The sequence below is a fragment of the Ochotona curzoniae genome, unplaced genomic scaffold (genome assembly GCF_017591425.1).
Source record: "Ochotona curzoniae isolate NIBS_2020 unplaced genomic scaffold, NIBS_Ocur_1.0 contig_3878, whole genome shotgun sequence".
Taxonomy (NCBI): Eukaryota; Metazoa; Chordata; class Mammalia; order Lagomorpha; family Ochotonidae; genus Ochotona; species Ochotona curzoniae.
Window position 1 is genome coordinate 23,567 of NW_024466030.1, and position 27,984 is coordinate 51,550.

At 48.1% G+C, this 27,984-nt stretch overlaps 1 protein-coding gene across 1 annotated transcript; it reads right to left on the reverse strand.

The window, feature by feature from the left end:
- Window positions 1-1,832: 1,832 nt before the first annotated feature.
- Window positions 1,833-27,971, reverse strand: LOC121158902 (guanine nucleotide exchange factor subunit RIC1-like; the record flags this gene model as incomplete). The annotated part of the gene is given in 15 exon segments (XM_040983920.1): window positions 1,833-4,446; window positions 5,185-5,373; window positions 5,515-5,692; window positions 8,154-8,345; window positions 9,125-9,411; window positions 12,287-12,423; window positions 12,510-12,668; window positions 12,949-13,617; window positions 13,619-13,663; window positions 14,087-14,203; window positions 17,731-17,869; window positions 19,120-19,280; window positions 26,694-26,783; window positions 27,519-27,629; window positions 27,933-27,971. Coding segments are annotated over 15 exon segments (2,802 nt in total), but the record flags the coding sequence as incomplete, so codon positions are not given.
- Between the last annotated feature and the right edge of the window lie 13 nt (window positions 27,972-27,984).

Sequence of the window (27,984 nt, forward strand, 5' to 3'; positions counted from 1 at the left end):
AAGCAGTTAACTTGTAATGCAGAAACATGCCATACCATTTCCTGGCCACAGGGTGGCTAGCATCCCAAACCAGCCAAAGTGACACATGTTCTCTGCCTCCATCACTTTCACTACAAACTGAAGTGGTGGTACCCTTCCAGAGAAGTTGACCATATTTATACATCTTAAAGAACTTCCTTTTCAACAGTGACCACCCCCCACAGAGCGTGCCTTGGAGGTGAAGCAGCTCTTCGTGGCGGACTGTAACCACAAGTATTTATGTATCTCTTTGAAACTACCGCCTTCACATTTGATTTTCAAAAATGTAACCTGTAATTTCTGCTCAGTTGCACTCTGCAGTGACGCAGTGGGGCTTACCCCAGAGGTCGTTGATTTAATGCAAAACAGTAAGGTAGTACACTCAGTAATACAGAATAGAAGCAGGGGAGCGTCTTAACAGACGAGTAAACGCTCTCCAAAAATCCTATGAGAAACCTCAAGCTAATACGGTACTCAGCAAGCCGGCAGCTCCCCTAAAGAGCAAGAAGACACGAGGCGCGGCTGTGTCTCAACTAATGGCTCCATCTAGCTGGGGAATTTGCCAAGTTCAAAGGGACAGGATGGATCTTGGTTGAAATAAAACACAGCCTCAAATGTATGGCATTTTCCATCAACTCCTGCAAAGCTACAGCCATTAAGCCCGCCTGGTACTGATCTAAGGACAGCCTATGCAACGTTACACAACAAAGTACAATTAAGCAAATCCAGCGCCTGGCGTGATGGCGCAGTGGTTAAGGTCCTCGCCTTGCACGCCCGGGATCCCATATGGGCACTGGTTCGAATCCCGGCAGCTCCTGCTTCCCATCCAGCTTCCTGCCTGTGGCCCAGGAAAGCAGTCAAGGACGGCCCAAAGCTTTGGGACCCTGCACCCTGTGGGAGACCCGGAAGAGGCTCCTGGCTTCCGTGCTCACTTCGGGAGTGAGAAGATCTTCCTCGCTGTCTCTCCACCTTTCCAAAAAAAATAAAGCTTAAAAAAAAAGAAGTAAATCCAGCGCCTGGCGTGATGGCGCAGTGGTTCCCAGATGGGCGCCGGTTCTAATCCCGGCAGCTCCTGCTTCCCATCCAGTTCCCTGCCTGTGTCCGGGAAAGCAGTTGAGCACGGCCCAGGGCTTTGGGACCCTGCACCCGCGTGGGAGACCTGGAAGAGGCTTCTGGCTTTGACTGTTGTGCTCACTTGGGGGGTGGGTGGGGGGAACATACGTCACTTGGGGGGTGGGTGGGTGGGGGGAGCATACATCTTAAACCTGAGACACCGGCCTTGGGTAACAGGTCTGTGTGGAGGTTAGGACATGGGATACCCTTCTCCTGTGTGTCAGTGAAAGAGCCTCCTAGGCTTCGGTCCCCACTTGGGGGAGTGAGTCCTTTCTCTGTCTCTCCTTCTTTTTCTTTGTCTCTCCTTCTTTTTCTTTGTCTCTCCTTTTTCTTTCTCTGTCTCTCCTTCTTTGTCTCGTCTCTCCTTCTGTCTCTCCACCTTTCCAATCAAAATAAAGCTTTAAAAAAAAGAAGCAAATCCAGCACCCGGCATGATGGCACAGTGGTTAAGGTACTCACCTTGCACGCCCGGGATGGCCGGTTCTAATCCCGGCAGCTCCAGCTCCCTGCTTGTGGCCCGGGAAAGCAGTTAACATTTAACATTGCCAACTCTGATTCTCCCATTACATATCTACATAGAATAAGAATTTTAAATCTCTGAATTTTGAGTTGCAACATAAGGAAAATTTAAAAAGGTAAAATTACAAAAAGTGGCTTTCAATACATATTTTTGCTGTTGCCTGATAACAAATAAACAGAAGTTTGTGCAATCATTTTTATTGCCCTTATTAAAAAAAATACAAATTACAGAAGTAGCAACAAATTTAATTACAAGCAAATGTTGACTCTCCCCTTAGATGATTTCTTTTGGTATCAACAAATAATTTACATGAATGCACTAAAATTCAAATAGTTATAGTAATATTTAAGTTCCTTGGTTAAAATGATGGCTTAAAACAATGGATGTGAACCAAACAACATGGTAAAAATGAGTTTTTCAAAGAATTCAAAGTATCTAATAAATAGAACATGTAAACTTACCAATTTTCTTCCCTTGTGGCCTATTTATTAGTTGAAAGCCAACATTTCACAGAGGAAGGGACTCGCTCACGGCCTCCACCGCAGGAGTCACCCTGCGGGCGCTGCTCGCAGGGTGACCTCGGCGGCAGCATGGTGTGAGCTAGCCAGCTGTGTGCAGCTGTTACTAAATGAGTATCTGCAGCAAACGACAGTGATGCTGGGTCCCTCTGACGGACCGGGGCAGGAGAAGAGAGGTCAGTTTATTTTCTGGCTGGGCTGCCTGGACTCATTCAGGAAACACTGACCTTCCAGCCATTCAGGGAAAGGTGGTTTGAAGCTGACTTAAGTAACAGTAGCACCAGAAGGACCAGGTACCAATAAGACCATATTTGATCCATTAGGAGTTTTATGGTGTGAAATTATTGCACTTCTAATGTAAAAAGTAAATGACAGTCAATTCCCCCAAATCAGTAATTTTGAAGAGTTTGATGAATTATGAACCAAACAATTCAAGATAGTTTCAATTCCCTTCAAAGGAAACGGGCTAAGAACTGAATCCGGGTATTTCCTTTCCAGGGCAGCGAGAGGACCAGACCTTGTTTCTGAACTGGAATTGCACTGTGAGAAGAGGCTTTTTTTTTTTAAACATAGTGGTACGAATTTGGTCCATATCAAATATGTTGTTACAAAAATAAGTTTTTGTAAAAAATAACATTGCATTCCTTGTTCAAATTGCACAGTACAAACAAGCTATCTAAATTAATACTGTTATAAGGTAATTAGATACAGTGGAGGATATGTGACTAGTATGAACCAATTATGAAATATGCAGTTTTCACAACATGAAAACAAATTTGTCATCTACAAATACATAAAATACTTTAAAGTTTACAATGAAGGATGCATTCTTTACCGACTAATTTTTAGTAGCCGTGATAAGGTTCAGCAGTCTATTTACATAAAAGTCCATTTTATTCAATTTACAAAATCAATAAATAGTAAACTATGTTAATTTGCACAAAAATCTGTTCCATTTCATGATCAGTGTGAGCATTTTGTTATGACCAGCTGAGCCAATAAGGAGTCTGTCTTTATGAAGACCGCTCTTTTTGGGAAAGAAAAACAAGCCCTGTTGCTATAATTCTCTAAGTATTTATAGGCATGCGGAATCCAGCATAAAACCTTACAAATTATAATACAAGTGCTAAAAATATGAGTAGTGTCTTTGGATTTATTTACACCAAGAGTATTCACAAAAAGGTACAATTTTTTGATACAAAACAGTTTAGTGGCATCTACCAGCAGAATTGGTGAGAATTCCTCAGCCTGTGCCCACACTGATCTAGGAGGAACAAAGCTCGCTCCAGCGGGCACCCTCGCTCCGTGTGGACAGCCTGCACGGATAGGACTGGGGTCTGACGGGCTGCCAACGGCAAAGGAGAACGGCTCACGCTGACACGGGCAGGGGAGCTGCCAAGCCGGGCATGGAGAACGGAACCGGAGAAGGTTTGTTTTGGTGCAGACACCCTTGGCGTTCACGTGTTATGACACTCAGTTTCCACGGCTTTTGGAGGCCCCCGCGGCACCAAAACCAACATCCCGGAACTCCACTTTCCACGGCCCTCGTGCGCGTCCCCGTGCTGTGCCAAGGCAGGCATCTGTTCGGGAGGGCCAAGCAGGGAGTGTAGTGAGCTCGGACCCGGTCAAGCACCTTAGCACACACAGTCAACCAGGGAAAAGCGCGAGAAGCTCTAAGCAGTCAAAAGCTCACCGGGGCCAAGCACTCCCTTAAGAGCTACCAGCCTGTGAATAAAGCCCAAATCTGCTAAGGTACGTATGTACAGCATGTTGTATTTCTCCTGCAGCTTAAGAAATTTTTTATGAAAGATGCTTTATTTGATATCACATTTTTATGGAGTCGGAGATTTCTTACTTAAAATCTAATAATACTTTACGAAAGAGACTCTGAGCCCCTGCGTTCTCTTCCCCTTTAAGTCATCCGTCAGCAACTAGGACACAGTGGACTCAGCTGCTGCTAATATTGCTTGTCACACGTCGCCTCACGGTCAGGACACAGAGCAGTCGTAAGTCCCATCCGGAAAGGGCTCCTCCTGCTCTGCCCGAGCCGTGTCGTCCTCCTGGCGGCTGGCTGCACTGGTCCCCGCCGCCTCGCCCTGCAGGACGGCTCCGTGGCTGCAGGATCCCCTGCGCTCCTCGGTCCGGGGACTGGCCTGCTCCGTGGTCTTGCCTGTGGTTACTGGCTGGAAGGCGTCAGGCTCAACTTGCTCTTCCGTCATCTCACTGAGCTTCTGCAGTTGAGGCTTAATCATGTTTAAAAATGGCTTATATCCAGGGCTAAGCAGAGGGGGAGAGAAAAGCAGCTCTCATCTTCCAAATTCACAAGCCTTGGTACAGTGTTAGATCAACATCTAAGCGCGGACAGTAAAGGCAGCAGCAGGCTGTGGGAGAAGGCAGGCTGCCGAGTGGCCTGCTCAGTGCCCTGGGACTGCCACACATGGGGCCACGACTCCAGGATCTGAGCATTAGAAGCAAACACTGACATTTTAACATCAAACACATGTGGCAACTGAAGAGAATGAGGTCCATGTAAGGGAAATCCTGACGCAGAAACCCACAGCCCGCTGACAGCAGCGGGGCTGGGCTGGACCACGAGGCTTCTCCAGTCCCGTCAAGCACTCAAAATGTGAGCTTGCTAGCAGCCACCATGAAATGCTAACTTCAGACAGATTTTTTCATCTTTTCAAGCCGACCTTTTCTTCAATTCCATAGAACTATAAGCCTTAAGTTCGAGACTAATTCTAAGATGATCTGCTGTGCGGCAGCCCCAGCCTAGTGATGTCTTTTCATATTGCAATGTATAAACTCAACTTCACTAAAGAGACATTAATCATTCAAGTAGCTGGGTCAGGAATGACTAAAGTAAAAATTAATATATGGGAGTATTTTTATTTCTAGTTAACTTAAAACTATCAAACTTGAACAACATAACTAAACCAGCTGAACCACAACTAAGCTGTGAGGAGAAGGGACAGATCCACCGAGGGCTAAGGGGCCCAGGGAGACCACACTTACCAATCCGTAGAGGCCCACTGGTCCACAGCACGGAGCCCCGTCTTAATGTTCTGTAACATCTCTCCATCCACCTCTGAAGACTGTATAATAGCCAGAATCTGGTTGATTACTGAGGATTCTCTCAGAATCAGGCCAATGACAATGCACCAGTCCAAACATCCGGCCTCCATGAAAATATGCAGGAAGTACCTAGAGCGGAAACACCAGGGTTGGGACTGGGAAGAAGCGAAGCTTGCATGGGGCGGCAGTGATCAGAAGGCAGCGGTCCCTCTAAGCCATCTCTACGAACTCCCCGAGTCGAGACTGAGCTTGAAGATCTGAGGGACTCACCGAAGCTGGACCTGGGATTTATGAGGGCCTTTGCTTGCCAGCTCCATGGAGATGTGCTCCAGCTCGGACGGAGTCAGACTGAGCGTGGAGAAATTCTCCTCGACCACCGTCCAGTCCCCATCCACCATGGAGCTGCTCTCAGTCAAATCCGTGGCTGAACCAATACTGCATTCGTCACCTGATGAAGAATCAGCAAATCACAAACCAGGTTCATGTGGAACACACTATGTATGAATTTTGCCTAAATATTTACTTATTTATTTCAAAGAGTTACAGAGGACAGACAGATCTTCCATCGGCTGGTTCGCTCTCTAAGATGGCCACAATGACAAGCGCTGGGCTAGCACAAAGTCAGGAACTTGAGCCAAGTCTTCCTGGTGGGTGGCTGGTGCACAAACGCCTCGCCATGTCCCGCTGCTTTCCCAGCCACTGGCAGGGAGTTCAACAGAGGTGGAACAGCCAGCACCAACTGGGGCCCACAGGTGATATACAGAGTAGCTTTATCTTCTATGCCACAATGCTTACCCCTCCTTTAATTTTAACTTTGAGCTGTTTTTGCAGATGTTAGCTTTACAATTTTGAACCAAAAAACACTGGATTCACTGCTGAGCTTGTGCCATTCACAGCAGTAGATGCTTGAGAAGAAGGTCGCTGGAGTCGACCAGACAGTACGTGCCTTCAGTGTCACAGTGACCATGAGCGGACAGTGTTCTGTCTCCCACAAACAAGCTTTGATCAAGTCCTTAGATTCAGCTAAATTACAGCAAATACAGAGGAAACTGCTTAAAAACTAAGCACTTAGAAGCAATCAATAAAACTACCATGAGAAAAGATCCCCAGACACAAGTTTCTTCAATGAATGTTCTATAAGAGGTGGGGGAAGAGAAGGGTACACTCAAGAACAGATTTAAAAATGTGAATGCAATGTGTGAGCCTGATTCGGGTCTTGACTCATACTATTACAAAACCGTGACATTTGGGTGTTGGTTCAGTTGGCTAATCTCCCCTGTCAAGTGCCAGGATCCCATGTGGGCACTGGTTCACGGTCCCGACGCCCCAGGGCCCGAGATGTACATCAGCGTGGGAGGCTAGAAGACTCCTGCCTGGGGATCAGCTCAGCTCCAGTGACACGGCCGTCTGGGGACTGAACGCTGGATGGAAGACCTTTCTCTCCTCTCTGGAAATCTACCTCCCCAACAAAAAGAAATCTTTTTTTTTTTTTTTTAAGATTTATTTATTTATTGGAAAGTCAGATATACAGAGAGGAGGAGAGACAGAGAGGAAGATCTTCTGTCCGATGATCCACTCCCCAAGTGAGCACAATGGCTGATGCTATGCCGATCCGAAGCCAGGATCCAGAAACTTCTTCCAGGTCTCCCACACGTGTGCAGGGTCCCAAGGCTCTCGGCTGTCCTCGACTGCTTTCCCAGGCCACAAGCAGGGAGCTGGATGGGAAGTGGAGCTGCCGGGATTAGAACCAGTGCCCGTATGGGATCCCAGCGTGTTCAAGGCAAGGACTTTAGCCACTAGGCCACGCCGCCGGGCCCCAACAAAAAGAAATCTTAAGAGAAAATCAGGACCTTTGAGAAACAAGCGGATGGAAGACTGACCTGTCTCCTCTCTGTAAGTGTCAAATAAAAATAAAATAAATCTTAATAAAAAAGTGTTCTTGTAGGCTAGCTATTTACAGATAAATTATGTGTACTGAATCAGGATGAATTTGTCACAAGTTGTAACAACAGAAGCTGGGTAACGGGGGAATGGCTCGCTGTTTTTCTAAATGTCTGAAATCCTCTTTCACAAAGTGTCCTAAAAGTAGCTGACCACTTCACACCCCTTAGCAGGACTAGTCCAAAAAACAACAAACCCATACACTGGCAGGAATGTAAAAGTGGTAACGCTGCAGGGAAGGGTACGGGGATTCCTCACAAAGTGACAAGAACTGCCGCTGGACTCTGACGCCTGCTCCACAGTTACTGAAAGCCGACTTCTGAGAGAGCGTCGTGCCTCAGTGTTTGTACCGGCATCCCCCCAGAGACAGCCCAGATGCCCCTTGCCAGCCGCGTGGGCAAACGGGCGCAGTGTCCACGCAGTGGCTGGAGTGGCATTCCGCCTCAGAGGAAGCAAATGACGACATCATCCGAAGAAGAACAAGCCGTCCCAAAGACAACTTCTAGAAGGTTCCTAGTCGGGTACTTCATCAGACCAGGGAGGTCGGGCAAGAACGTGGATGTAAATAAAGCTACTAAACTGTTTAAAATGGTTAAGACAATGTTTTTATTCTAATGAGAAAAAAAATTTCTACAAATTTTTAATGGGTAACTGATAATGGAGTCGAACTATTTTCATCCTGGTCTGCGGTAAGAATTCTCCATGTATGAATAGCATTTTATCTACTTGGGCTCAAATTGATGGCAGAGTCATCTATTGGTGTTGATCTATAATGACATTTAAATGATTTCATTTCTCTAAGATAAACAGATCCAGTGTAGGCAGAGCCAACATGCCCGTCCTCTAGTACGCTAACTTGGCCTTGCCTCATCTTTGGACCTGCAGGCAGAGTGGAGTTCTACTCAGCAGAGCTACAGCACATGCCTTACTTTGAAAGGAACTAAAGAGGAGCTTGAAGTGATGGTTACCTTTATTGGATAAGGGTGACAGGAAGGCATCTTGCATTTGCGGCCCGTGGGATGAGGCTGTGTCCAGCTCAGGATGGCTGGGGCCGACACTGCCCAGCCAGCTCTGACTTCGCTGCATGGCAGAGATGCCAGCCTCCACGTCCAGGTTTGGAAACGGTTCAGCCGACTGAGACTTGAACAGCTGCTCTCCCACTGCAGTGAAGTTGCAAAAACAAGACAAAACACAAATGGAAAAGAAATTCAAGATGTACCTGTGGAAATTTCCAGTTTAGCTGTTGAGTCTCTCCCATTTGGCCAGCCAATGCTAATACTCAGATAATTATCCTCCTTCACCCTGAAGCCAGGAACTTAGGCTTCTACCAAAATGAACCTCACTGTAAAATCTCATCTAACAGTATCCTCATTATCTCTGAACTGGAAAGAAACAAAACTTTTATTCTGTCAGTCTTCTAAGTGGTTAGCCTTGGGCTCTAGGATGCTATCAAGTTTCCAGATGGCTTATTAAAACTTTTTGTTTAAATTTCTCATAGAAAGTAGAACAGTTTTTTTAAGATTCAAAAGGAAAAAGCAATTTTTTCTTTTGCGTGAATATACAGCTTCATTTCTCTCCTCTCCTACCAGACGCTGAGGTCGTCAGAGATGCATTTTTGTTATTTTTAACGACCAGTAAAAATCACAATTTAGCTCATCGCGAGGTCACAATCGCCTAGCTCCAAAGCTCCTCTCCACAATTATGGCAGATTTTTTAAGTTCAGTCAGTCCTCAACTTGCTTATGATGTAGAATAACAAAGGTTAGGATTATGAATTAGATTTCAAAGAGTTGGGGGCATAAGCTCTTCGCAGAATGTTGCAAATAACACACAAAGAGTTGGCTTTGAGTTTGACCGAAGTATCGAGTAAGACTTCCCTGACTCTAACAGCAACATGTCAAGATGGGTGGAGTACAACGCAGATTTCCTCGTGCTATTACCTGTTCGGAATTTCCCACTTTTGAAAGGAGAACTGATGGAAGAGGCTGGGATGATGGGGAACGGCCACAGGAAGTCTTTGTGCAGTCTCTTCAGGGCCACCACAAAGTTATCGACCCGAGCAGCTCGCGTACGCTCCTTGCACAGCCAAGCGATGAGCTCAAAGCCCAGCTGCGCGGTGAAGCAGCCCAGGTCCTTGAGCCACACGTCCTCTAAGAGGCGCCGGGCGTGTCTCCAGAGCATCATGTCGATGTACATGTTCTCAGCACAGTCGCTGTCTTTACTCCATCTGTAAGTATGAACACAGAGACACTCCAGAACGGTTCCAACCGGCGGGCTGCGCCTAGCTTCCTGCAGTAACACTGGTACGTCTGAGAGAGATGGCCTCAAAGGGCTGGCCCTGCACAACTTCATGAGCACAGAACACTGGGGGCTCTACAGAGTGACTACACGGAAGAGGGGAAAATTGCGACAAAAGAAGCTGGGCCAGGAAGACAGAGATGAATAGCTGAAGAAAGAAAGAGTATGAAGGAATGGGTATCTCAAAGGATGAATGAAAGGAGGGAAGGAAATCAGATTCAAGAAACCAAGCATAGCATACAGGCCCTGGTGTGAGTGAACCAGCAGGTGCCAGATCTGCTTCTCCCTTCTTCTGTAAATCTGCCTTTGCAACAAATAAGTCCTGAAATAAAAGGAAGGGAGGAAGGAAGCAGAATGGAATCCCTCAACATGGGTTATATACATGTGGGAAAAGAAAACTGATTCTTTCAAATGGCTGGACTGCCTCGAGCCCAGCATCCCTCATGTGCATGGCCCGAGATGGCAGCACTGCCTCACTGGGGCCCGTGAGGCAGAGGAGCTCAGGAGAAGAGCCTTGTCTCTGGATAGATCTGTCTGCACTGGGAAACCGACGGCCGCTCGCCACTTGTATGGATGTTCCCGTTGCCTCTTATATTTCTTCACCCGGGAAATGTGCAGCATCGGGGGGCATTGAGTCAGCTCGGCCCCAATGCCTGGGCCCCTAGCCCCAGTCACTGCTCCCAAGTAGTGTGTGAATTCAGGGCTTGCTGGTGGCCACAGCGCCAACCGGTGCCAGGCTTCGCACGCTGGCTGCGCCGCAGCAAGCTCTGGGCCCTTGAAGGGGCGAAATGACTGCCCAGGGATATCACTGGATAAGGCCACTGTACTGCAGGTAAGCAAAGGGACTGAGATCTCGTGGTGTGGAGGGGAGAGACTGGAAGGTGTTCATGGGTCAGGCTGACACACTGGCCCACGTGAGTCCTGAGCAGGGCTTGTTAGCTTGGAACTTTGCTGACCACCACGTGCCAGTCCATGTGAAAGCTAGGGCTGGGGGACCGTGTAGCAGGGCTAGATCTCAGTACCAGACTGAATGTCAAAACAGGGGATGGGTCACATTAAGCAAGGTCAAAGACACTAACCAGCAAATGAGAGAACCAGGGCTAGGGGAAATACAAGTTCCCCAGGTTAGCTTATGAGCTGGGGTGATGATAGCCTGAGCTAGGTGTGACCAGGGAACCTGCCAACACTCATGGGTACAGGAACCAAGATTAGTCAGGGCAGGTCCAGGCTGCAGCACCCACATGTGCATCCTGGAACTGGGTGTGGGCAGTGGGCCAGGCACAACACTCATCAGCTCATAAAAGGACGGGGGTGTGGGGTGCAGGCTATGGTGGGCGAGGGCCTGACACCTGCTGGCATGCCTGAGATCTGGGTCTGGGAGTGGGCTGAGTAGGCGAATGTGGGAAACTCCCCTAGCGGGTCACAGCTCTCACTGGTGGACATGTGGTCCAGGACTGGGGGTCAGTTAGCTGGGCAAGGTAGCTCCAACTGTTGGCAAATGTGTGGGCTGGTTTTGGAAGGGGGTGGACCTGACAGGGCCAAGCAAACCTTACCTCACTGGCAAGTGCAGAAACCAGGTTGAAGCACAGGTTATGCCAGGCTAGGCTGTCACACCTACTTGCATGAGCTGGGGATGGGAGCAGACTGAGCAGGATCAGGTCCCAACACCTGCCAGCGAGAATTGGGACTGGAGGCAGGCTGGCTTAGGCCAGCCTGCAGCACCCAAGGACAAAGGCCAAGACAGATGAGGGGCTATGCTAAGCTGGGTCAGAGCAACCACTGGCACGCACAAGATCTGTGGCTGGGAACAGGCCTGGCTGGGGAACAGAGGGGATGCCCTGGCTGTGGTTCCCACTGGTGAATATGAAGGACAGAGTGGGGCTGCGTTCCGGTCTGGACATGGCTGCAGTGTCCCTTGGCCTGAGTGTGGACTAGGTCTGGGTATACCAAGCTGGGCTAGACTGCAGCACCCTCTGGTGCGCATGAGAACCAGGGTAGATGCAGGACAGGCTAGGCTGGGTCACTGCCCCTGCCGAACCATGCATGAACTATGACTTGGTGTGGACCAAGCTTGGCTAGGCTGTTAACACCAACAGTGAAAACCAGGACAGGTGAAAGTCAGTCAAGAAAGGCCACTGTTCCTGCTAGGGCAGGAGATGGACTGAGTAGGACCGGCCATGGACCCACCGGCGTGTTTGAGATCTGGCACTGAGAATCTGGCTGAGAATACACTATTGCCTTGTAATTGTTTATCTCCTTCCATGGCCGCACTTGCACATGATGTAGGACACGGGGGTGTGTGCACGCACGTGTGTGTGATGGTGGATGCTGGTGTGATGTGTGACTGCTTTCTCTTCCCACCAGCTGTTGTGTTAACGGTGGTGAGAGAAAGCAATCAAACACCACAATAAAAAATACTCAACAGAATACAGTTGCTTGGCTCAGCCGCTCACTGTCGGAGGACCTCAGCCCTGCGCTCACAGAGTCAGAGTGCTTTACCGTCAGGAGAGGTTAGAACTACTGCCTTCAGCGAGGCTTCTGCAATACCTGCAAATTTCTCTCTCTCTTCCTTTTAATTCAGAGGTAATCCATGGTTAGTTACAGCAGGTGTATCAAAATTGATCTCAGCAACAACAGAAAGTATGGGAGTGAACGCAAAAGCAAAGGAGAGCGTGCATGGCCCTCCCGGGAGGAAAGCAGCTGCAAATGGGTCGTAGCTATTTGCACAAGATCCAACTTATAAACGGCCTGCAGTGCGTGTGTCCCGGATGCACTAAAGAAACAGCAACAACTTTTTGTTTTACCTCTTTCCAGAAGGGCCGGATGGCATACTTAGTGTCTTCTGTAAGCTGAATTTACTAGGTGCGGCATTTTCAGCTGACTGCGATAAACTGATGCTCCGGTTCCTGAAGAACTCAAATCCGCCACTAGAGCTGGGTTCCTAAGGTTACACACACCGTGCAGGAAGTCAGGGAAAGGTGTCACGGGGCGCGGGACGCAGAGAACCCACGAGGCTGTGCGACTGACCTGAGCTGTGGGGGTGGGAGGAGGTGTCTCGGACTCTCCAGAGCCGATGGCTTTAAGGAATCGGATCATATGCCGACACAGGTCCCACTTGCCTTGTTCCAGAGCTGTGTTGAACAGGAGGGTGGCATGCTGCCTGCTGACTGCGGGGACTTCCATGTTCTAGAAACAACCAAGGGAGAGAGCACTCCTTTTACTCAGCGCATCACTGGGGAGGCTAATGACCAGTTTTCACTTCTAGGGTTTCCTAAGGTCAGGGCCTGCACGTGCCGCGCTGCGGACGCTGGCTGAGAGAGAAGACTGAGGGAGCAGGAGTCACCGAGGAGAAATGCAGCCAGCACCCGCTAGCAGGATTAAACCAGCCGGCTCTCACTAACTGCTGTCGACTTCCAACACTGGAGTGTCAACAGGATGTTGCATTCAGTGCAACCCTGCAAGTTACCTGCAAGATGATAAGGTACGAGGCGGCCGTCTCCAAATCCTGGGCCATCAAACACTCTTCAAACAAGTCCTTGGGGTTCCCGACGGCTGCAAAAAGGTAATTCCACAGGGCATACTCGGTCTTCCTGGCGCAGTGCACCACCGTCTGCAGGAAGAGCGGGAACTCGGTGATGAATTTGGCCACGGTGGGGAGCAGGGGGTCGGGGATGGGCTCCCGTGAGGTAGCTTCTTCTTCCAGCACTTCGTGCAGCATGAGCTCGAGCACGTGCGGGAAGTAGGGCAGCGTGGCGCAGGACTGGGCCAGGAGCAAGGCCTGCTCCCCGAGGTTCCGGACGAGCAGCTGCCGCAGGAGGTGGTGGAGGTAGATCTGAGAGGTTCTCTCCACGACGCAGAAGGGAAAGAGCACCTCGGGCTGCTCCCTGCCACTGCGCGTGTACAGAGAGTCGTAGAGCACAGTGTCGTTGACGGCACCGAGGACCAGCGCGTCCAGCGGGTAGATGTTGATGTGGAAGGGCAGCATGATCCTCTGGGCCAGGAAGGAGTGCGGCTTGCGCTGGTCCCTGGGGAAGAGCGGGAGCCAGACCTTCATGCCCGCCCCGCCGCAGCTCAGCCACAGGGCCTCCAGGAGGTGACGCTTCTGCTTGTCGGCCCGGCACGTCGTCCAGACGTTCGTTCTCCACCGACTGGGCCAGCACCACGGGAAAGCAGAATGGCAGCTGGGGGAGGAGAGGCGACAGTCAGCCTTTCTGTTCCTTTACTGCGCGTGGAGCTTCTCAAATTCCTAGGGATTAGTTAATGACCTCTTTCAAGATGAAAGTTGAACAACTTTGGGGCAAAAGCAGGGACGGCTCTTTAGAGTTAGAATTAAGCACGGTACCTTTCCTCTCAAAGCATAAACAGGACAATCCCACACTCTGCCACCCGCTGTGTGTCCCTATTACAACTTCAGCTCACACCACCTCGGCAGTAACATCTGACACACGCAACCACTTACTCTCAACAGTTCCACCTTCATAATGTCTTATACTCGGAAGCTTAAAACCAGTTCCAAGTCCTTTTGCAGCTTCTAAGGCGCATGGCGGCAGTGCGCCCTGCACTCACCCAATGCCGTCTCCCCGTGTTCCGAACGCCGCACTCACCAGCTTCCTCTGGTTGGGGTGACTGTCCTTCTCCCGGATCTGGGGGCCTGACCTGTCCCTCTGCATCATGATGAGCTGTCCCGCAAGGTTTAGCATGATGCTCTCTGCGTCACGGGCCTAAAAGTTCAGAAAGAGAAACTGGTTTCATACTAAATCAGATATAGTTTTGGCATGTCTTTTATAAAGTTTACAGATGGAATCATGTTTAAGTGAGGCTGTACCATCCGTAGCCACGCTGCTGGGCCCTGCAGGGACGCAGGAGCTGCGCAGCGAGGGTGGAAGGGCGCTCAGCACGGTCTGCAGCCTGTGGCCAGTGCCTTCAGGTGACTGCGCGGGGGCTACATCATCTTACAACTGAAAGGAACTTCAACAGTCCACAAAATTAATCTCCCTAGTACAGGAAGAGAAGGTTTCCAGGATAAAGATGGAACCAGAAACACACAGGAGGAAGTGAAGGGCTTGGTGCTTTAGTTGAAGCTGCAATATAAATGAAGACGCAAGAGCTAGGGCATGAGAGCTGTACACGAAAAATGAGACTCATGGGAACAGAGCAGGAATATTTTGGGAACTAAGTGGATGGTATGTTGTAAGGAGGATTTGGAAAGTCAGGTAAAGTACAACAGGAAACATATTACTATGTATGTTCTCAAATAGGAAAGTTCTGGGTCTGGCGCGGTAGCCTAATAGCTGAAGTCTTCACCTTGCATGCGCTGACATCCTATATGGGCATCAGTTCATGTCCCAGCTGCTCCAGTTCCCATCCAGCTCCCTGCCTGTGCCCTGGGAAAGCAGTCGAGGACGGCCCAAAGCCTTGGAACCCTGCACCCGCGTGGGAGACCCGGAAGAGGCTCCTGGCTCCTGACTTTGAATCAGGTCAGCTCTGGCTGTTGTGGCCACTTGGAGAGTCAACCATCGGATGGAACATCTTCCTCTCTACAGATCTTGCCTTTCCCATAAATAAATAAATAAATAAATCTTAAAAAGGGGGGAGGGAGGTTCTTTTGGGAAAGAATTTTTAAAAATCTGAATTAGGATGGGTTGCTGGGGAGAGGCAGACTTCACGGGCGTTGAAAATTTCCACCTGCAAGGTTAGAGAAACTGACTTCCCATTGATTCCTTTCATCCAGCTTAAGCATAACACACAATTTGTGAGAAATATTGCTTTGGAGGAAATCTCAGATGTCAAGTATTTTTTTTACATGGAAGAAGTTAACAGCATCTTGATTTCAAGAAAAAAACAGAACGTGCTGCTCTTGTAGACACGGGTGATAGGAACAAAGTAAGGGGGCCTAGGTAAGACGCTAGAGGAGCTGGCGCCAGCACCGAGGGATGCCGCTTAGGAAGCAGCGTGGTGTCGTGGGGCCCTGGGCCATCCCACACTGAGGTGCCAGCTCTGGAGCCCAGTCCCTGCTCATGCCCAGGAGGGGGCAGAGGGGGCCTGCTTCCTAGCCCTGGCTGTGGTTCCTAGCCCTGGCTGTGGTTCCTAGCCCTGGCTGTGGTTCCTAGCCCTGGCTGTGGTTCCTAGCCCTGGCTGTGGTTCCTAGCCCTGGCTGTGGTGGGCATCTGAGGATTCGGGCAGCAGATAAAAGCTCCCTCTCTCTCTCAACTCTGCCTTTCAAATACAGAGGAATAGTCTAAAAAAGAAGAGAAATTTAAGAAAACTTTTCTTTTTCCTTCACTAAATTTGAAAGACTGAGCCCGAGCTGAACACGCCAGCAGGTAAGTGTGAGGCTGCGTTTCCTGGGACACAACCACAGGGGGCCCAAAAGAGCCAGGGGCATCATCGGGGCTTCTGGAGGCAGTAAGAAAACAGAGAGGCAGAGCATCCCACGAACCAAGGGAGGAAAGACTCCGACGGAAGAGACGCAGACTCCGCCCGGGCTCTGCTGCTCCGTGGCTGAGGAGCTGGGAACTGTCGCCACCCTTTGGGGCTCAGCCAGGGACACAGCGGGCACCCTATCTGCGAAACAGCCAGGCAGAGACTCTTCCTCCTTTCTGCTTCCAGTCTCTGGAAAGAGATTATATACGCGGAAATGGCAAACTAAAAACTCAGAAATCTGTAACACGTGAGAAATAACCAATAATTTGCAGGATTGAGAAAATACGGAATTTGAAATGTGTGTGGAAACGTAGGCACTCTGGTACCCGGAAAATGTGGCTAGGTGGCAGAGCAAAAAGAAGAGCGTGCAGACGCAGAACGGAGGCGGATGGCCGGGGCGTGGCCTGCTCAGTGCAGCCCAGCACGTGGGCCGTGACCGGCAGAGCCCCTCGGCCGGAACCACTCCATCTCACTCTGCTTCACCGACACGGCTTCCGGGAAGGGCGGCTGGAGCCAGACGCTCTCCCTCGGGAGGCGGTGTCACACACGGTCTAACCGCCACCCCGGGCACTGTCTTAACGCACTTCTTGATCTGCCCTTTGCCAAGGTACACAGGTCACCGTGCAAGGCCTCTCTGGGATGCAGTGTCAGTGACGGCAAGGGTTGCCCACTCCACCTGGAATACATGGACTCCCCCTCTGTCCCTAACATGAAGACTTCACCCGTGATGAAACGGAGAACAGCAACACAAAGCTGCATATTCCCTTCATCTGAATTCACAAATATCATGATTTTGTCACACCTGTGTCATCTGTGTGAGTTAATTTCACAAAGTATTTTTAAGCAAGTTATCATTCCCGCTTACCTCCATATATTTAATTTTATAATCAAATAGGAGTATTTATATAACTAATTATACAATACAGTTAGCTATGTAAGCATATGTAAATGTAACAGTAATTATATAAGTGTATGCTTATAAAACTTACTATGTTTAATCACATTCAATATATGGGCATACGCTTATACAACCTTGATGCTACCGCGCTAGGCCCGAGAAGCAGTTACCGTTGACCCTAACACATTCCACCCACACACTCTTTACCTTCTGCAAAGTAACTTTCCTTATCAAATGGGACTAACTGGTTACAGTGGCAGAACTTGCATAGAAACCGGGAACTGTATTTTGTTTTCTTGAATGAAAGAAGCTTCTAGAGTGTGCACCAGGAGGAAGCTGAAGACAGCGGTGCAAGCAGAAGCCAAGTTCTCCTTCCTAAAGGAGATGCGGGTTCCCGGATGTCACCGCGGCATGCCACAAACCACATGACTGTCCTATGCTTCAGGGTCCCAAGGCTCTGGGCCGTCCTCGACTGCTTTCCGGGCCACGAGCAGGGAGCTGGATGGGAAGTGGAGCTGCCACGATACGAACTGGTGCCCATACGAGATCCTGGCACATGCAAGGCGAGGACTTAAGCCACTAGGTTTTTGCGCTAGGTTCATCTGTAGGCTTTTGAATTACTGCTCCCTCTGCTTGATCTTCTCCCTCCTGACTCAGATCATCTCTAGTTTTTTTCTAGGTTTCAACTGAAGTGGTATAGAAATCTTTTGTTTCTGTACCAGCCAATGCAGCACAAGAACAAGTGAGGATATATTTAATTAGTTGTTGAAAAACCATGCACAAGTCACTTCTGCTTAGCCTGCCGTGGTAACTGCATTTCCCCACAAGCTGTATTAGATTGTCAGCATTGCGAGCCGAACGCGACTCCCATCAGCTTACAACATCACCAACAGAGAGGCCCAGGCGGCGCTGGCAGCGGAGTGGTACCTGCTGTGGTATTTTCAGCGCGAGTCCATTCTCCGTGCTCACTGACGTCAGGGTGACAGACACCACGAGGAAAGGGTGAGGGATGTAGCGTGACATGGAGACCTCCTGCAGAACCTGAATGCCAGCGGAAGTGTGCACACTGCAAAAACAAGAGACAGCACACAAGTGAAGGCTCCCGCTGCTCACAGGCTCACTCCTGATACGGACAGGATCAGCATCTTATGCTTTACGGACGATCTGCATCTCTGCTACCTACCGTCTCCTGCAGATGTTTCAGCCACAACTGGAGAGGGTGAGGAATCCAAAGAACACATATGGGACAAGAAAGGAAGAGTAAGACGTAGGAGAGAAGATTAAAACAAATAAAAAACCTAACGCAGCTGTCAAGAGTGGAGATATTTAACGGGAAAAAAAACCCTAGCTGATCCAGAGAGGACGAGGGTTCCATCACTAAAGCTGACACGTCTGAAGTGTTAACGCTGTGCTAGTTTCCAGTCACTGAGCTACTACAGCCACCGGGTACTTTATAACTGGTTCAACAAAAACAGACATACAAAAAAATATCAGAAGAAAGCAAGATTCAAGAGCTGCAGTCCAAACGATGCAAGCTGACCGGATGCCAAGAGTTCTCGGGCAACAGGTAGTAACAACAGGGTTTCGTTTCTCCCCCCTCCAGGACGGTGGAAATAAACCAAGCACAGCTTGCATTCTCCCCAGGTGCGAGGCCGCAGGGCGCCCTCCAGCCTCCCTGGTGACTCCCAAGACTAAGGCAGTCAGCACTCAGTCTGAAGTTGTGATAAAAATTCAGTCCCTGAGAGTTAAAAAACTAGGTTTTCTTTTTTTAAATTCAGTTAAGTAGCTGAAGGAGTTAGCATTTCCTTTTGTTCTGTCAGTTACTATGTAAAATAATAGTAATTAAAATTACTTGTTTTTTGACATCCAAAAAAGTATAAAGATATAGTAACTTTTTTGAAAGATTTATTTATTTTTATCGGAAAGGCAGATGTACAGAGAGGAGGAGAGATGGAGAGGAAGATCTTCCATCCGATGATTCACTCCCCAAGTGGCTGCAATGGGGGGTGCTGCACCGATCCGAAGCCAGGAGCCAGGAGCTTCCTCCATGTTTCCCACATGGGTGCAGGGTCCCAATGCTCTGGACTATCCTCAACTGCTTTCCCAGGCCACAAGTAGGGAGCTGGATGGGAAGCAGGCTGCCAGGACCAGAACCGGTGCCCACATGGATTCCCAGGCATGTTCGAGGCAAGGACCTTAACCACTACGCTATCGTACCGGGCCCAATATAGTAACTCTTGAGAAAACACAATCTAGAGAGGCAAAATTAGAGAGGAGCAAAAAAAATGACTTTTCCTATGCTACACGCATACTCACCCATCTGATTTTCTTTCAATACTGTAAAGGCATATTGAACAGTCTGCTCGAAACACTACGACCATGTCCCGGAAGACACTAAGCAGCAACGTCTCCACTTGTGTCTTGGTTACATGAGCAAAGGCGTTGTCCAGATTTGACGTTCGTAGGTATACTCTGAGCTGAACAAAACAAAAATCAAATCAGGAAACAAGAAGGCTGCCTGGATCAGTGAGCACTTCACACGGTGCCTTTTGTGAATCAACTTTTTCAAGTAGGAATTCAAAGACTTATTTGAAAGTTAACTCCAAACAGGTCACGGTTCTACTTGGGCACGCCAGGCCGAATGTACGTAATATAGTCACACACAAGCAAAGGCTGAAGCGATCAAAGCTGTGAATACATCATTCTGAGCGATTCCTATTAGAACTGCGTATCTAGACCTGGCCCAACAGGAGACCAGCAATTTCTCAGAATAACCTCATCAATCAACAATCCTACCTGTAAGAAGACTGTTGGCAACGCCCGCGTCGCCACGTACCCCGAGCTCCAAGTCGAGCGGAGGGACTAGGGTTATGAGACAGACAAGACAGACAACACACAACACACAGTGGGTCATTCGTGTGAGGAGAATGCCGAATGCTGTTTATTTGAAGTCAAGCTGCATCTTTTATAGTCTGCTTGGCCCCTCCCAGGATCCTCCCAATGGTTAAGCCACACCTAAGCTCCCCTAAGGACATGCAACAAGGGGAAACAAGAAGGAGGGAGATTGCTAAGCCACACCTAAGCTCCCCCAAGGACATGCAACAAGGGGAAGCAGGAAGGAAGGAGATTGCAGTCAAGCCACAGGCTAAATGTATCAGGCCATGATTGCCTTTCCTGTTACACCCTCGAGAAACAAGCTGTGCTGTGGAGTTAATCCTTGGGAGACTGGGGCCTACATCTCCCCCTTTTTTGTTTTTTAATGGACGCCTGTCTTAGGTTGTCCAGCAGTCAGTTGATGCCTTACCCGTCATGGGGAGCCCCACCCGGGGCACGTGGGATCCCTGTCTTAGGTTGGTCATCAGCTCTGCCAGATCTTACCCGTCTCTGGCTGCCCATTACACATCATGCTCAACTAGAATTGAGCTCTAGGATTTTCCACAGCTAAAGTCATCATAGTTCAAATGATGACCTGCTCCAGGGCTTGTTGCCTAGGTGGCAAAGAGGAGTAAACAGTACTGCAAACATGGCTGTAGCCATTAATCCCATGGCTAAGACTCCACTCCATTCCTATAACATCCCTGCTCTCAGTTGAATGCCATTTCACGGGGGTAACACTTATATGATGTTAAATTGAGGTAGTAGCTGAAGATCTGCATTTCCCATGGGCAGGATACCAGGAAGTTGCACCACTGCTGTCAGGGTGTCCTCCTCCCAATGGCTTTTATCCTGCAAGAACATCATTCGGAGTGGGATCATGCTGAGTTGGAGCCAGGGAGATTTGTCCTGTAAGTCTCTCGGGAACCCATCTCGGCGTTTCTTCATCCTGAGGAAAAACACAAATGGAGCCTCGCCCCCATGTTAGTACTGGGTCTGGTCCCCGCCATTTATTTGTGGCCAGATCTTTCCATTTTACTTGGCCTTTATTCTCATTAGCAGAGCGTAGCCAATGGCGCTCTGCAGGAACTACATCATTGGTGACAGTTAAAAAATTTAACACATAGATGGCGGATGCCAGTAGGGAATGGGGAGAGCTGCAGTGTTCGGCTACATCCCCTTTCTTTATTTTTTCTAGATAAACTTTAAGGGTGCGATTGGGAAAAACAACCGGATGTCTTTTGAAAAACTGCACTAAGGGATGGGAAGGATAATGATTAATTAACTGAGAAGAAACCGTGGCACAAAAGACAGACCAATCATCAATATTATTTTGTAGCCACGCCACCTGTTGGGAATCATAGGGAATGGAGATGAAATCAGGATATTTCCCAAAAATCTGCAGGCTGATCTTGCATGCCTTATACAACAAAGATATAACAGCAGTGGGATAGGATTGCACAATTTGTCCAGTGGATGCTGGGGAGTGGACCCAATATATAGGTCCAGTCTGCCAAAACACTGCTGTAGGCGCGTGATTGGAAGGAAAAACCAACAACCGCATTGGCGCCTTATAATCCACATAACTGACATGAGCATTCTGAATGGCATGCTGGACTAGCTGCAGACATTCCCTGCCTTCTTTGGACAGTTGTCTGGGTGAGGAAGGATCTGGATCACCTTTAAGAATATCAAAAAGGGGCTTGAGTTGCCCAGTAGAAATATGCAAAATTGGTCGGATCCAATTAATATCACCTAACAAACTCTGCAAATCATTCAAAGTTTTCACATCACTTAATCTGATGGTCAAATTCTGAGGGGTGACATCAGTTGGCAAAAGCTGATGGCCTAAATACTGATAAGGAAAATCTGTCTGAATTTTATCCGGGGCAACAACCAATCCGGCTGTGGCTAAAGCCTGATAAATACATTGTGCTGCTGAGGATAGGATGGAACGAGTTTCAGCCGCGATCAAAAGATCATCCATATAATGGATCAAATAGATATTTGGAAATTGTGATCTAATTCTTTTTAAGGCCTTATCCACATAGATCTGACAAATAGTAGAACTGTTCATCATCCCCTGAGGGAGGACAACCCAATGGAAACGCTGGGAAGGCGCTTTTAGATTGATGGACGGTAAGGTAAAGGCAAAACGCGGAGCATCTTCCAGGTGCAAGGGAATGGAGAAAAAGCAGTCTTTTAAATCTAACACAAGCATATGCCAATCTTTTGGTATTCCCACAGGAGATGGCAAACCAGGTTGCGTGGTCCCCATAGGGGCCATGACAGCATTTACTGCACGTAAATCTTGTAAAAGCCTCCAGTTGCCATTTTTCTTTTTAATAACGAAAATTGGGGTGTTCCAAGGAGAGGTGGATGGAACAATATGTCCAGCCTCAAGCTGCTCCTTTACCAATTCAATTGCAGCCTCTAATTTTTTGCTTGAAAGGGGCCATTGTTCAACCCAAACAGGTTCATCTGTTTTCCATGTTAATTTAATGGGCTCCTCTAACTGACGAGGCTGCTCTACAATGGCCCCTGCAAAAAATGTCCTAACCCTGTTCTATCCCCTGGGCTACGAACTTCAATCTCTTTATCACAGACTGGTTGGGGGTCACCTTGAAGATGTCTGCCCAAGCCCTTTCCAGGAAAGTATCCTTGTCTATTAAGCATATTTGGCACAGGCTGAGAGGTCAACACAACATTCATGACACTCAGCAAATCTCGTCCCCACAGGTTGATGGGAATATGTGGTAAAACATATGGCTGGAAAACTCCTGAATGACCCTCTTGATCCTTCCACCTTAACAACCTAGCACTTTTCTGTGGTTGAGAAGTTCCTATCCCTTGGAGAACGGTTGGGGTGGCCTCTAACGGCCAGGAGCTTGGCCACATTGCCTGGGATATAACTGTAGTATCTGCCCCAGTATCAAGTAATCCTGTGAATTTTCTCCCTTCTATCTCTAACTGCAAGGTAGGTCGGGTTTGCATGTCAGAGACCCAACATGCCAAGGGGCCGGAATCGCCAAAGCCTCCTTGTCTATCTCTTTTATGAATAGGGTTGTCTGTTGGAACCTTAGGGATCAAGATCAGCTGGGCAAATCTCGCTCCTGGTGGAATGATGATAGTGCCTTTGGCTGATTCTACCATGACTTCTATTTCTGCGGGGGTATCCTCATCTATCACTCCTGAGAGTACTCTGATTCCATGCATGGTAGCACTGCTTCTTCCTAGGATCAGGCCCAAGGTATTCTTAGGCAAGGGGCCCCTGACTCCTGTCTTTATTCGCTGGGGCCCCAGGAGTGGGGTCAATACCTCTCCGGAGGCGGCACAGAGGTCCAGTCCTGCGCTACCTGGTGTTGCTCTGAGGAGAGTTGAAATGTCTGCATTCCTTGCCGTGGGAGCGGGACTCTGGAAGTTGGTGCTGTTCCAAAAGCTGCAGGTGTCTGCTGGGCTCCGTACACCTGAGGTTGGGGGGCCCGGAGCGGGCCCCTGACCCCGTTTCCCGATAAGGGATTGCCTTGGGCATCATACCTGGACCTAAAATTGCTGTCCCAACGATAGCCTTTATGGCATCTCCGACAGATCTGGGGCCAGCAAGGATTGTGGGGGTCGCCTTCCTTGCCGTGGAATTTTAGGACACTGTTTTTTTAAAATGTCCAGGCTGTCCGCATCCGAAACAGGCTTTAGGACGCACCCTAGGGTGGGGTTGAGGGTGTTGAACAGCAGCTGCTATCACTTGCCCAAGGGCATGGGTGGAATCAATATGTCTGCAAATTTTAAGGTAATCATGCAGAGACTTATCTCTATGGGACCGAAGAGCATCCTGGCAATATTTATTAGCATTCTCAAAAGCTATATGTTTAATTACTGGCATAGCTGGTTCTAGGTTACCAAAGATCTTAGTAGCAACCTGCATAATACGGTCCACAAATTCTTGAAAAGGTTCTGCAGGGCCTTGCAAGACCTTAGAAAGCTGGTCTCCTGTATTAGCGTTAGGTAAAGCCTTCCAGGCTCCAAGGGCTGCATTTGTTATCTGTGCATAAACTCCTAAATCATAATTAACTTGTTGTTGGATGCCCTCAAAAGGTCCAGTGCCAGTAAGCATTTCAAGGCTTCGATCTGCATGTCCCACAGCTGCATTCTGCTCAGCAAAAATTCTGCACCTATCCTGAAAGTCCCCTCTCCATAGGAGAAAGTCACCGCCATCCAGAGAGGAACGGCATAATTGCATCCAATCACTAGGAGTAAGATTCAAGCTTGAAAAGGACTCTACCAGTGCCAGAGTAAAGGGTGCCTGGGCACCATAATCTTTAACAGCCTGCTTTATATTTTTGAGGTCTTTAAATTGAAGGGGATGATGCTCCCGGCGAGGGGGACCCCCTCGAACTGGGACCTCTATTACTGGGAAACATCGAACCCCGCCCACTGGCTGATCAGTGGGGCTATCACTCCAGGGCCGCATGGGATACTTATTGGGTGAATGACCCACAGCTTCCTCCTCAGGAGGAGCGGTAGGGGTCACAAAATTAGGGGCATATGGTGGTTGCCGTGAATTGGATAATTTGCCAGAGAAATGTTTATCTATTCCCGCCTTCTTTAATTTTCTTTTAATGTCCCTAATTTCTTGCTTTAAGAAAATCTTCTCCTCATCTCTTTTGTTCTCACTCACTACTGAAGAAGAGGCCTCATTCTCTTCTGAAGAAGAGGCTTCATTCTCCCAAGAGCCCGCTTCACTCTCCTCTAAAGAAGAGGTCTCACTCAGGGTGGCCTCACTCGAGGTCTCATTCGAGGCCTCACTTGAGGCTTCCACAGACCACAGAACCTCCCTTTCCTGGATTTCTTCAAAAGTAGTCTGCACTTCTTTTAACTGTTTTTTAATTTTCACCTTATCACTAGATAAAGAATCACGGACTAAGCGCCACAAAGAAAAGTTGGTAATAGGGAAATCTGGGTCCTTTTGTAAGCAGGATTGTAAATTAGCCTTAACCTGTTCCCAATCAGGGATACTCAGGCTCCCTGAAACAATAAACCAAGGACTACTGGATCGAACGGCTTTAACAAAATTTCTAATCATCCTAGTTTTAACTGGCTTCCCCAGTTGATGTAAAAGTTCTTCAAGCTCAGCAGCCAATTTGTCCTTGGAGAAGGCAGAACCCATCTTTTTCGCAGGGTAAATAAAACACCAAGATCCAACAATACTTCAAAATAAGGCTACAACTTAACTGTATTTCACAACAAATCTTAAACCAAACTGTGTTTCAAAATAAGACTAAAACCTACTATATTTCACAATAAATCTTAAACCAAACTGTATTTCAAAAGAAAACTCCCTCTCCTACCAGTTTAGGAAAGTCTTACAATACGTCCCACTTACCTGCTGGCCAGCTTCCCGGGACGACCCTTCGTCATGTATCCTCTCTTTCTCGATCTCGGTGGAACCTCCAGATGTTGGCAACGCCCGCGTCGCCACGTACCCCGAGCTCCAAGTCGAGCGGAGGGACTAGGGTTATGAGACAGACAAGACAGACAACACACAACACACAGTGGGTCATTCATGTGAGGAGAATGCCGAATGCCGTTTATTTGAAGTCAAGCTGCATCTTTTATAGTCTGCTTGGCCCCTCCCAGGATCCTCCCAATGGTTAAGCCACACCTAAGCTCCCCTAAGGACATGCAACAAGGGGAAACAAGAAGGAGGGAGATTGCTAAGCCACACCTAAGCTCCCCCAAGGACATGCAACAAGGGGAAGCAGGAAGGAAGGAGATTGCAGTCAAGCCACAGGCTAAATGTATCAGGCCATGATTGCCTTTCCTGTTACACCCTCGAGAAACAAGCTGTGCTGTGGAGTTAATCCTTGGGAGACTGGGGCCTACAGAAGACGGCTCTCCTTCAAAGCCCACGATGGCAGGCAGTGGGCAGATCAGGCCGCGCCTAGCAACCCACGGCCTGGAGTCTGGAGGGAGGGACACATGCACAGCGTCTCAGGTGGGTGGGAGCAAGCCCATTCCCTGAGCCATCACTGCCGCCTTCCGGGCTCTGCGAGGCAGGAAGTCAGAGCCAGCAGGTGGAGCCGGGAATAAAACACAGGTACTCTGGGTCCTATGCTGTGGCCTGGCGAGTTACACCTCCACAGTGAGCATCCTACAGGGTGCGAGTCCTGGCTGCTCCACTTCTGATCCAGCTCCCTGCTACCGTGCCTGTGAAGCAGTGGGGCATGGCCCAGGCAGCAGGGCCCCTGTACCCATATGGGAGGTCAGGTAGAAGCTCCGGGCTCCTGCCTTTTGTCCAGCCCAACTTTGGCCACTGAGGCCTTTGGGGGGGAAGAGTACTGTAGCAAACGGAAGATCTTGTTCTGTCTCTCCTTCTCTCTGTTAATACCGCATTTCAATCAAAAATAAATTCTACAAAAGCCCGCAAGAGTCAGTCTTACAAACTTTTCAAGTATTTTAAAATTATTGTTAAGCTCCAGAGAGAATATTTAAGACAAAACATATGGAGAAGGTTATCTTAAAAATCCCAATTGCCATCCAGAACAGTATATTCTGAATAGACAATCCTATTAGCCAAAACATGCTAAATGTGATGAAAAAAAAAAGTCTACAAGAAAATTTTTTAAAAAGATTTAATTTATTTGAAAGACAGCTGGAAAGACAGAGAAATCTCCCAATTTGCTTGTTCACTGCCCAGAGGACCTCCATAGCCAGCACTAGACCCACCAAAGCCAGGAGCCAGGAGCATCCTCCAGGTCTCCCACGTGAGTGGCGGGGTCCTAACACTGGGACCATCCCCTAATGCTTTCCTCAGGCAGCTGCAGGGCGCCAGATCGAAGAGTAGCAGCCGGGACCCACACCAACACCCCTGGGGTGCTGCAGGCTTTACCCAATGACTCCACAATGCTGGGCCCCAACACAATATTTAGTACATAAAATTCATTAAAAAGTTCTCAGTAGCTTTAAAATATAAAAACCTATTACTTCTGAGAAAACAAAAAGAAGAAACCAACCCTTACCTCTTCTTGATGGTCACTTATGTTGTAACACGCGAGGACCATAAAATCATTCCACCAGGCTAAGCCGCCTGTCACAATCATATTTTGTTCCTTAAAAGGAGATTTTAAAAACGTGTTACCAGCAATTAGAAGAAAGTGCTACATCTATAAAACATCCTTAGACATACAGTAAAAGCTCATGTTATTTTTTTCATTATTTTCTACCCATTTATTGCTTCAGGCTCTTTATCCCAGTATTTCTGCAATGAAGCACACAGATCTTACAAAGTGACTGGGTACCATATGCCTCACTACTCCCATACCCAAAAGACCTGGGCTTAAATTCTAACTTTGTCATGTATGAGATGGTGGACTCTGAATCCTGAGTAAAAACGCTGTCACCTGTTGGTGTTAGGTAACGGCCGACATCAGAGCAGCCTACCGCACTTGGTAAACGCCAGCCGTCCGTTACACACCTGAGTGCTTTTCTTTCCTCCCATTTGATTCTTGTCAAAGCTAACCGTGTGTGCACACGCATGTGCGCTGTCCACATGTGTGTATCAAGGGCAGACAAGCTAGGCGTGATACTAAGCTTGGACAAACTTACTCTGATCCTAAATAATGAGCGCAATCCAGAGAGTAAAATTAAATCCTCAAATAAATTATTCTTCCTGACGTCAGCATGAGTTAAGAGCTATTTCAATACAACATCTTTTATCAGAAATTATCAAATACTGTATCAACTCAAATATTATTCAATATAAATTTGGTTTTGTTTACTTTATTTTCCACATTGTATTTTTCTTCCATTTTGAGCCACAGGTTTTTAATTTCCAAAACACTAACCTGAGTAATGTTCCCAAAAAGTTTCCATTTTTTGGTGAGCAAGGAGTAATGTGCGAAGCCAAACTTGCCAACGACAGCAACATTCTGTCCAAGTTTATCAATAGCTGAAAACTGTCAAATATACATATATATCAGAACTTTCTTTAAAAAACTTGTTTGTGCAAGCCTATTTTATGAGTATTACATTTATTAGCATTATGTTAGATAATTAATTGTTGACTAAGTAAATATAAAGTGCCAAGTTAAAAATCCATTTACACAGTTAAGTTTGACAATGCTACAAATATGAACAAACTAGCAATGCGCAACGGGTCAAGCATTAACGCAGTAATCTGTTCCCTGGAGGCTTCGATCCTTGCGTGCCTCTGAAGCACATACCAGCCAAGCAAAGGTAACAACAAAACTGCGACTCACCCGGATCGGCCAATTGCTCTCTAGGTAGGTGCTGGAAATCTACAGAAAACCA